The following is a 10,385-nucleotide window of genomic DNA, read 5'->3' as shown; positions in this document are numbered from 1 at the left end:
TTTTATTAGACATATATTTTGTAACATAAAAGTCATATATTTACATTTTTTTAAATGTTACTTAAAACTAATTAATTATAAATTTGAAATTCTAATTAATTTGAATCAATGAAATAATTAGTTATATCATTTTATGCTGATTAAAATTTTGCTGATTAATAATTATTTTTATTATATTAATTAATTAGTTTTAAATTTACTTTAAATGAATAATTTTAAATACCAACTTTTCTTATCGTTGTTACACAATAAAAATTTGTTAGAAAAGTACTTTATCTTATAAACAGATTGCGTTGTTAATATATGTGTAGTTTAAAGATGCAAATTAAATTTATTATATTTTTAGTGCATATAAAATGTGCTTTAGCTGTAGACAACTATTAACTGTAGCCTGTAGCTGTAGATTTTCACGTTTATAACTTCAGCAATATTACAGATTAACAGAGACAGTTATATCAATTTGTCATAATAACAATATCATGATTTTAATATAAATCTCAATGGATGATAAATACAGTAACTATAAAACACTAAATCATTAATAATAATAACCCTTATAGTTTAAAACTAAATAAGAAAATAAGAAAAAAAGTATTTAATTAAGAATATATTTAACAAATTCTCTATGAAATTATTTAATTATTAAAAGTGATACATAATTCTCTATGAAATTATTTAATTATTAAAAGTGATACATAAAGTGATTAATAATATAAATCTAATATAATAAATATGAATATTATATAAAAAGTAATTGATAGACAATTTGTCAAACAATAAAAAGGATAATATTATCATATGGTCATACTGTTTGACGTTGAGGTTCGATTCGAACAAACTCCATACTATCATCATGAAATTCTTGTTGTGCACTCTATTGAACAAATAATTTAAAAGTTGTGAATTTAATAAATTTATACATATATATTTATTCGCAAATCTTTTACTCGTGTAATCATTTTACTCACGTAATAAAATATCGATCTTAATGCTTCCCGTTCTCTGCGCTTTGCAAGCATGTTATTGTACGTCTGCCGAGTGTCCCAAATACTTCCTGCTTCAATATTGTTTATAGTAATTATATATGAACGAGAACGCATCTTCTGAAAGTATTCTCGTGCGACATGATGGAATGAATTGAGTCTAAAATTGACAGAAAATTTTAACGAAATTTTAATATAAATGTAAAGTAATTTTGTGTGGATGTAAGCGCAATACTGAAAGAATAAAAAAAATATTATATATATAATAAAATATATATGAAATATATATAAAATATATATAAAATAAAATATATATAATAATGATAAAAAGATTGTCAATGTAACACAGCTATTAAAATGTTTTTTAGGATTAATTAGAAAAGATAAAAAATAGAAAAAATAAAATTTTCAAAGCATCTAGTAAAAGATGGTTAAGAACATTCGTCTTCATTTGAAGTGAAATTAGTGAAAAATTTTTGATGTGATAAGAATAAATAATATATCAAGTTTGGAGTTTTTTTTCTCCAACAAAATATCTCTGTAAATTCATCTGTAATTGCAGGAGGATTACTTAATTTCACTGTCGAAATTATCTAAAAGTGGACAAGGTTTTCGCTTTGATTGCATTTTCGTCCTTACCTTGTGCCAATTCCAAAGCGAGATGTCCGGTTGTGTACACACCGGTTTTGTGAATCGTTTAAGATAATTTGGTTTACTCATCGATGATTATGATGAGTAGAATGTACAAGTATTTTATATATATCTGCAATTATCGATATGTTTTCCAAATTTACTTGAATATATTGAACTGAATAAACAGTTAGCTAAACAATTAGAACTATCGAAATTATCGATAAATCGAAATACAGTAGCAGCAAACTTTTGAAAAATCAATGCATGTTACTTTTGAAAAGTTAATGCAAGTTATTATTTAATAAGATGTGCGCAGCATTTATATAAGCGAAATTTAAAGATTACTGTGTGAAAGAAGATACTATATCAGAAGATAAACATATCATTATCATAAAGTACCAAAAATTACATAAAGCACCAGAAGTTAAGCAAATAAGTCGTGAGTAAATTCTTATTTTGAAATTAGTGCTTGCTAAATTAATAATATAAGAAAAAATAGAGATCAAAGACAAAGAAATTTGAATAAATTTATTACAATAGAATTTCTATATATAGCTTGCGAAACTTTGATCGATACAAAAATGTACAAAAATACGTTGATAGCGAAGCGATAACTTTGATAGAACAAACTATTCAGATTGAAAAACTGTGCGTAATTTTAATAATTACAATATAATTACAATGTATTAAGCATTCCAGAGGAAAATCAGATACATCATGATAAGAATCTCAAACCACTTATGATCTATAAAATAGATGATTCAGTTGCAAATGATTCAGATCTATAAAAAAGATGATTTAGTTGCAAATTCAGTTTGATCTGAGATGAATCTGAATTAGATATAAAATAAATAGACAAAATATTTAAATTTTCATGTCGTAGTGCAAATAGATCGAAATAATCGATTGATTGCGTGATAAATCACAAGAATAAACTTTTTGATGGATTCCAAAGCCGAATGTGATATCATGAGGCACGTTGATAAATTAAGCAATTCAGAAGAAGCAGAAGAGATAAGATAAGATCGACAAAAAAGAACAAAATGTTAAGTGTGTCAGTGTGTTCAAAAACGAATGTGTTTGTATAGTGTATTTTGCAAGACATACGAAATAAGTTCCCATAACCATCCTTTTACATATTTCATTTTTGTCTTAATTTTTTAATAATTTTAATGATTTACTAATTAATCTTACGTAATTACATGATTAGAAAATGTATAAGTATACATATTATATATATATATATATATATATATATATATATATATGCACAAAAAGTTTACTTACTTGATATATTTATTCTTGATAATCGCAATGATCACAATCACTAGTATAATTGCTATTACTACAATCTGTATTATAATTTGCGTTATAAAGAAACGTTGTCTGTTTCTCTTATGTAATTCTTTCATGACTAATTCTTTCATTTCATCATAGTCAGTGAAATTATATTCTATATTTGTATTATTTAATATCACATTTTGTACGGTATTTAATTCTGTAATATTTTTTGCATTGTCTACCGCATTTAATTCCATTTTGTCTACCATACTTAACGTTGTATTGTTTTCTATATCATCATCTTCATTACTCGTTGCTTTCTTTACAGTGTCTACAAAAAATAATTACAAAATTTATAAAAAGATAATTGATAAGTCAATATACATCCATCATTAATTTTTTATAAATTAATCTATTATAAATAAATATATATTATTGATATAAATTAAGAATACCAATAACAAAATAAATTTATTAATAAATAAAAAATTATTATCTGTAGAGTAATTTTTCATACACAAAGATTTGTTGTAAATTAATTTTGTTAATTAGCAAATTATATTTTAAATAATATGAAATATCATCTTACCAAACATGAAAATTGTGAAAATTCGATATAAGATCCACCATTTTTTCATAATGGCTTGGATCTTTCTTTAAAAAAATTTAATTAGAAACTAATTTTGCACTCTTTTAAATTAAATTATTATCAGAATTGCAATTTTGTATCAATTGTCTGAAATTAAAGACATAATCATTTTAAATGTTGAAATTGTGAAATAGCAGTTTTACAGCTCACACATTTTTTTCCCGAAAAATAAATTGAGAGACTATGCATATATTTATAATAAAATAAAATATAATGAAATTTAGATTTAAATTAATATTTGATAAAGTAAATGTCTGATTAGAAAAAACATACATGTTGAATGGCAAAATATTTTAAAAAAATATTCATATAATAATTCATATATATAAATCGTTCGGATATAAATAATAATGCACACAAATTTTTACACGTCACTTTTTTAAATTTTATTAACAGAAAACTTTAATTTCTATTTTATGTTTTGTAAATCTTTTAAATGTTTTTATTTATTTCAAATTGTAAATAATAAGAGTTAACTGTTGTAAATTATGATATGTATTTATAATATTTAATAAATATGTATCACTAATTAAAATATTTATCAAAAGGTTGATTCATTAAATATTGTAAATATGAAACAAGAATTCAATTTCGAAACATTAAAATCATCGGAATGTTCAATAAAAATCAAAAACTTCATACAATAGCATAGTCTATGTGCATGTCATAAATCAATAATCAAATGTAAATACAATAATAATAATAATTACTATGTATGAAATTAAGTTTTATCAATATTCACTGGTTAAATATGTAATTTTCAATTAATATTGCAATAATTCCAATAATTATACTTTTTAAAAATATTCAATTTTCAATTATCAATTTTATCAAATTACATAAAATTATAATGAAATATTTCTTTTTTTTAACAAACCTATTAAGTATCAAATGAAATATAAAATAATAACACTTATATAATTAGTGATAACTATCGATTTCGGTCCTGACAGAAAAGAACATCTGTTCCATTGCATCCTGATCGAATTATGACCACGTGTCAGCTGTTCTTATCACATGGAAAATTGGAGCAAACAACGCAAACGGCGTTATTTGCTCCAATTTTCCATGGAACGGCACTAAAAGCGGAGCACTAAAGCAAATATGTGGCATAATTAATATAATAAGATATTATCCAGCGAGACGTGATTGTACATTTTATCAAGTCAAAGGTTTGTCTCTAAGTCCTTCGACATAATGATAGAATACAATGAAAGAACAATAATGAATATACGCTTGTAAAAATGTGAAAAATCCTTGATTTTAAATCGGCATAGACTCCACTAACTCTATTAAAGCGAAATTACCTGTTCTTGGACACGTGCTTGTGTTGAATTTGATCTACTTGTATTCTTTACCTTGCCATGAATCTTGAAATTATACAGAGATTCGGTTTCACCTGCCGGATTTTTTTCAGTTTGGATCCAACAACAAGTGCATTTCCGCTTGTCGTATGACAATCTATTGGAGCCAACGGATTTGCCCCTAAATTTTTTTCAACCAATACTTCGAGCGATACCTGACCTAAACTCTGGGCCCTCTATGTTGCCTATTGTTATTGTATACAAAGCTGATGTTTCGCCGAATTACAGGTTGTTACACGTAATCGTCATTTCCTAAATTTTTTTTGAAAACCTTGAATGATTACTTACTTTGTTAACATTTTTAGGGATATATAATTATTTACAAAATGATCTTATAAGTAAAAATTAAAAGATCTATAATAATATGTATATATATTTCTCTCTCTCTTCAAATTATTCTTTTATTTTATTCAAACTACAATATTAAAGTTTCTTTATTCAATATCTAAATTCATCTTTGATATATCTTTATAAAAAAATTGATTATATTCATGTAAATTCAACTTTGATATATTTTTATAAAAATTGATTATATAAAATTGTTATATAAAATTGATTATATAAAATTGTTATATAAGATAAAATATATAAAATAAAATCTCTGTGTGAGGAAAGAAGAAAGATATTATCGCCAACTTACAAAATTACAATGTACGTAAAAAGCACAGGTGAAAAACAATCTCATTTGCTTAATTATTTTATTTATACATGATCACAAGATAAGCTGGAATATTCTCACAAATACTGAGCTCTATACGTATTTTACTACCAACATGTACTTGATTATACTACTTTATTATACTTGTTCACATGTATACAGTTAAGAGAAAGCTTCAGAGAAGGAATTTCAGTTATTGCAATTTACTTTTTTTCTCTCTCTCTCTCCCGCTTTCTTTTTCAATACGACTGCCTTATAAAGAAAGAAATGCTCAAATGCTCGAATGCTTCATAAATAAATGTTATAAATAACTGTTAATGACATACTCTTTTGGCGACAATTATTAGTATTTTTATTATGCACTTAAAAAAACACAAAAATATTTTTTTAAATGCTCCTCGTCATTTTAAAATGCTCCTCGTCATTTTAAAATGCTCCTCCCCTGTTTTTTTTCTATATATAAGATTTACATTTCAAAAAGAGTTCAGTAAAAAAAATAATAAAGTGAAAGTTAAGAGTGAAAGAAAATTTAAGAAAATTAAGAATATGGATTGTTAAGAAAAAAGTTATCGAGAATACGGAGACTCGATTATCAGGTCATTTCGCACATAGTATATGCGAGATAGACTTCAGTGAGTATCAGTATACATTGAGATATCATACAAGCATCATCTCGGATAATTTTTCAGCGATCGAAATCAAAATTAAATACGATTCGCGAACAAAATGGATTATCCTCTAGCAACTGTGATTTCTATTGGTTGTTGTTCAATTGTCTATGTTTTAATAAGATATTATTCTAAAAAGACTAAATTGCCAGAGTTATCTCAGACTTGGTGGACGCCCGGTACCGAAAATTCTGTTAACAACGATATCAGACCATACGAAGTCGTTTTCTCCGAAGAGGTAATCAACAAAATTTGACATATAATTAAAGGCTTTAAAGGATTTAATAGAAAAGCTCGATTTAATTAAGCGATTATAAGAAAAAATTATTATTTCTAGCTTGTGAGTGATTTAAAGTATCGATTAAAGCATACCAGATCTCTGACACCGCCGTTGAAAAATGTTGCCTGGAATTATGGCACTAACACGGACGCCCTACGTAAACTTTTAAATTACTGGGTAGACAACTATAATTTCCAGGAACGTCTGAAATTCATAAATCAATATCCACATTTTAAGACTAATATCCAAGGTAAAGAATATATACACTACCGCTCAAAAGTATTTGGCCACTTAATTTAAAAGAAAACTCGAAAACGAAATTGTATCTATTGCCTTTCATCGATGTTTATTGTTTTTATGCTAATGGAAAGTCGTTCTCAATAGCTATATTATAAATATCACTTCATGTTTACTAACAGATAGCTACAAAGCCAAATAAAGTATTTATGGCTCTCTTCCTAGAATGAATACTTTTAAGTTTTTACTACAAAATTTGTAATGTTTCCGAAAAATGCCGAAAAATGAGAAAATAATAATATAATATTTAATCTAAAACTTGATTAATTATATTTCATTGAATAATATGTAATATAAAATATATATTTTTGCAATAGAGCAATTTAATTTTTTTAAATTGCATTGTCGTAAACATAATCATACTATTTAAAAAGACATTCAATAAAGTAGACTTTGACTCCATCTAACTTAAAAGTATTTTAATTGAGCACTCTTAAATGGAAATTAATTCTAGCGGAAAAATTCTAACACAAAATATTCTCAAAGTTAGAAATAATTAAAAATAAATATCGTTCAATCATTAGCAAATCAAATTTATAAAGTAAATAATTTATAAGTAACGACATAAATACATACATGCATTTAGGCATACATTTATACATTTAATTTTGAGTTATTCATTGGTTGGCTTTGCTTTTCAATTCATTATGAATAAAACCATACAGAAATTATTATGAATCACGAAATTTAAATCTTTCATATGTGTATCTACTGACCAAAAATTTAATGATAAAGATGATAAATATGCAGATTTCATAAATTGCTGTGCTTGCATCTATCTATTTTCCTCATGTTATCATTATTTTTTAACATTTTACATTAAATGCTATACAAAATATTTAACAATTGCCTTATAATATTTTAATAATGTATTACAAAGAACTAAAATTAAAAATTCTTATGCGAAAGTGTTGATGATTTAAGTTTTTGTATTATAAGTAAGATCAAAGTTTGTTAATGATATCGCATAAAATTTGCACATTTATGTTCGTATCTATACTCATTTGTTATTATTATCTGTTTTTTCTATCAGTTAATGTTAACTTTTATAGCCTATTTTATTTAGTTGTTTCTTACATGTGTATGTATTATGTACATCATACATCTTTCATGACAATTAATTAATATTAATAAATTATAAATAATGTACGGAAACCATTGAATTCTTTTTAAAATAAAAATTTAAATGCTAATTAATTATCATATTTAAATATAATTATAAAATCTAATGTGTTCACATATTTAAAAAACGAGATACATTTTTTTAATCAAAGAAATATTTGTAGAAATGAATGTATTATTATAATTTCTTGTAATAATTAACTATTTTTAAAAAAAAATTAATGTTTTTCGCATATCATTTATAATTTTTTAATATTAATTAATCTACGATGTACGCACTTAAGAAACAATAAAATAAAATCAATTGTGTAGTAAAAATCATTTATTATTGATTTAAAAAAATCATTTATTATTGATTTAAAAATCATTTATTATTGATTTAAAAAAAATCAATAATTCAAAAATTATTGCAGCCTCAACATTTTTACATTAGATTTTTTTACTCCATTTTATTTCTAGAAAAGTATTAAAGTATTGTAAACTATTAAAGTATTGTACGGAGGTTGTGAGCACTCTATATAAATGACTATACAGGGTGTTTTATTTTAATTTCCCCAGACAAATATTTCGGAAAAAAGTGAATACAACCATACAACTTTTGTCTGAAACATTTTTTTCGAATTTTCATTATTTTCCGAAATATTTACCTGGGGAAATTAAAATAAAACACCCTGTATATTCTACATTTAATTCAGGATTGGATATACACTTTATTCGCATAAAACCAAGTAATGCGGAGAAAAAACGGATCTTACCACTGTTAATTTTACACGGATGGCCCGGCTCCATAATGGAATTTTACAAAATCATACCTTTATTGACGACACCAAGACCAGAGCACGATTTCGTATTTGAAGTGATAGCTCCTTCCTTGCCCGGATTCGGTTTCTCCACTGCAGCTACGATACCTGGCCTCTCGTATATTCAGATGAGCGTGGTCCTAAAAAATCTCATGTTGAGGCTCGGTTATAATCAGTTTTACGTACAAGGCGGGGATTGGGGCTCAGGCATCGTCAACGCCATGTCGACTCTGTTTCCACAACAGTAATATTATTTTCCTCTAAATATATCACTAAATACATATTCTCTAAATGTATCACTTAAGCTTCCCAGCATCGATGTGTAAAAATTACAAACGTATTGTATAAATTATAGCGTGCTGGGTATGCATTCCAACATGTGTATAATACTGAAGAGATCGATTCTAATCAAACAAGGACTGTGCGAGTATTTATCTTCTTTTTTACCTTGGACAAAAAAGACTGACATGACACGAATGTTTTCAATCAAAATGCTCCTATTAGAGACTGGATATTTTCATATTCAAGCTACAAAGCCGGATACGATTGGTACGTATTACTGATGTAATATAATATTATACATAGAAAAAAAAGGAATTAAGATACTACGTTAAGTAAAAATTGAAGAATTTAATAAATTTTTCTGAAGTTCTACGACTGATATCAAGATTATCAATAATGTATCATCATCATCATCATCATCATCATGTTTCAGGAGTGGGGCTAACTGACTCACCTGCTGGTCTAGCGGCATATCTCATAGAAAAATTTTCGACTGGTACGAATCCTTCCTATAAATCTATGGAAGATGGTGGATTTTTGGAAAAATATACATACGACGAGTTGATCGATAATTTAATGATATATTGGGCATCCAATAGTATTACTACAGCCGTTAGAATATACGCCGAGATGTTTACCAAGGAGAATGTAGCGCTGGGAGATCTCATAAATGCGTACGTATACAATGATCATCCCGAACCACAATAATCCTATTGTACGATGATCCTCGTAATGAGTTGTAAATATTAAAATATGTATATTTTTACAGAACATTGGTAAAAGTTCCCACCGCTTGTGCGCAGTTTCCTTATGAAGTTATGGAGCACTCTCCGCGTGTGCTTAGGACACGATTCGTGAATCTTTTACGCGCTACTAAAATGCCTCGAGGTGGTCATTTTGCAGCATTCGAAGAGCCTGAATTACTTGCGAATGATATATGGGCCTCTATTGACGAAATGGAAACATGGAACAAAACACATAATAAATATTTGTGATTTAATTTCTAACTCACACATGTGCGCGAACGAGAATAACAAAAGCGCAAACATGAGTGTTCGGATCTTTAGAAAAGATTTTGAGAAAGAATTAATAAAAAAGAGATAATAAAAGAAAAGAAGAAAAAAATATGAGATATGTAAGTTTTTCTCTGATATTTTTTTTCTCTTTTTGTAGCGTTTGAGGAGCCTGAATTTGTTCGAAATGATATATAGGCTTCTATTGACGAGGTGGGAATAAAAAATATAATAAAGATATCTTTATTATATTTTTTTACAAGTATTTAAACTCGAACGCTGTAAAAGGAGAAAAAATATATTATTTATATTACATTTTAATATATATATATATTATATTTTACAGAAAGAAATC

The 10,385-nt window shown here is 26.1% G+C and overlaps 2 protein-coding genes across 3 annotated transcripts; one reads left to right on the top strand and one right to left on the bottom strand.

The window, feature by feature from the left end:
• Nucleotides 1-687: 687 nt before the first annotated feature.
• On the bottom strand, nucleotides 688-5,236 carry LOC105258801. Of its 2 annotated transcripts, XR_003123721.1 has the most exons (6): nucleotides 4,854-5,236; nucleotides 3,487-3,633; nucleotides 2,904-3,228; nucleotides 1,623-1,746; nucleotides 969-1,143; nucleotides 688-874 (listed from the first exon to the last, which is right to left on the bottom strand). XR_003123721.1 is itself a non-coding variant. In XM_025415117.1 (5 exons), exons 2-5 carry the CDS (start codon nucleotides 3,533-3,535, stop codon nucleotides 803-805), a joined length of 621 nt encoding a protein of 206 aa, XP_025270902.1. In that variant the 5' UTR covers nucleotides 3,536-3,633; nucleotides 4,854-5,236; the 3' UTR covers nucleotides 688-802. The 2 variants fall into 2 exon arrangements, 1 of the variants encoding a protein (XP_025270902.1); XM_025415117.1 differs by lacking the exon at nucleotides 1,623-1,746.
• Nucleotides 5,237-6,210: 974 nt separating this feature from the next.
• On the top strand, nucleotides 6,211-10,276 carry LOC105259139 (juvenile hormone epoxide hydrolase 2). The gene is made up of 6 exons (XM_011270881.3): nucleotides 6,211-6,474; nucleotides 6,574-6,766; nucleotides 8,631-8,979; nucleotides 9,091-9,284; nucleotides 9,451-9,691; nucleotides 9,787-10,276. The coding sequence occupies exons 1-6, from the start codon at nucleotides 6,295-6,297 to the stop codon at nucleotides 10,010-10,012; spliced, it is 1,383 nt and encodes a 460-aa protein (XP_011269183.1). The 5' UTR covers nucleotides 6,211-6,294; the 3' UTR covers nucleotides 10,013-10,276.
• The last annotated feature ends 109 nt before the right edge of the window (nucleotides 10,277-10,385 follow it).

Source organism: Camponotus floridanus, unplaced genomic scaffold, assembly GCF_003227725.1.
Source record: "Camponotus floridanus strain SB8 unplaced genomic scaffold, Cflo_v7.5 scaffold97, whole genome shotgun sequence".
NCBI lineage: Eukaryota > Metazoa > Arthropoda > Insecta > Hymenoptera > Formicidae > Camponotus > Camponotus floridanus.
Note: the sequence above shows the minus strand (reverse complement) of the source record. Positions and strands in the feature narration are given on the sequence as shown.

What these genes read in the sequence shown, in the direction of transcription:
- LOC105258801 (XM_025415117.1), bottom strand. Translation starts at nt 3,535, where the DNA reads ATGAAAAAATGGTGGATCTTATATCGAATTTTCACAATTTTCATGTTT. An exon ending in TTTCACAATTTTCATGTTTG is followed by an intron (nt 3,229 to 3,486) that starts GTAAGATGATAT and finishes TATTTTTTGTAG; the next exon opens with ACACTGTAAAGAAAGCAACG. An exon ending in ATCAAGAATAAATATATCAA is followed by an intron (nt 1,144 to 2,903) that starts GTAAGTAAACTT and finishes TGTCAATTTTAG; the next exon opens with ACTCAATTCATTCCATCATG.
- LOC105259139 (XM_011270881.3), top strand. Translation starts at nt 6,295, where the DNA reads ATGGATTATCCTCTAGCAACTGTGATTTCTATTGGTTGTTGTTCAATT. An exon ending in AAGTCGTTTTCTCCGAAGAG is followed by an intron (nt 6,475 to 6,573) that starts GTAATCAACAAA and finishes TATTATTTCTAG; the next exon opens with CTTGTGAGTGATTTAAAGTA. An exon ending in TTTTAAGACTAATATCCAAG is followed by an intron (nt 6,767 to 8,630) that starts GTAAAGAATATA and finishes CATTTAATTCAG; the next exon opens with GATTGGATATACACTTTATT.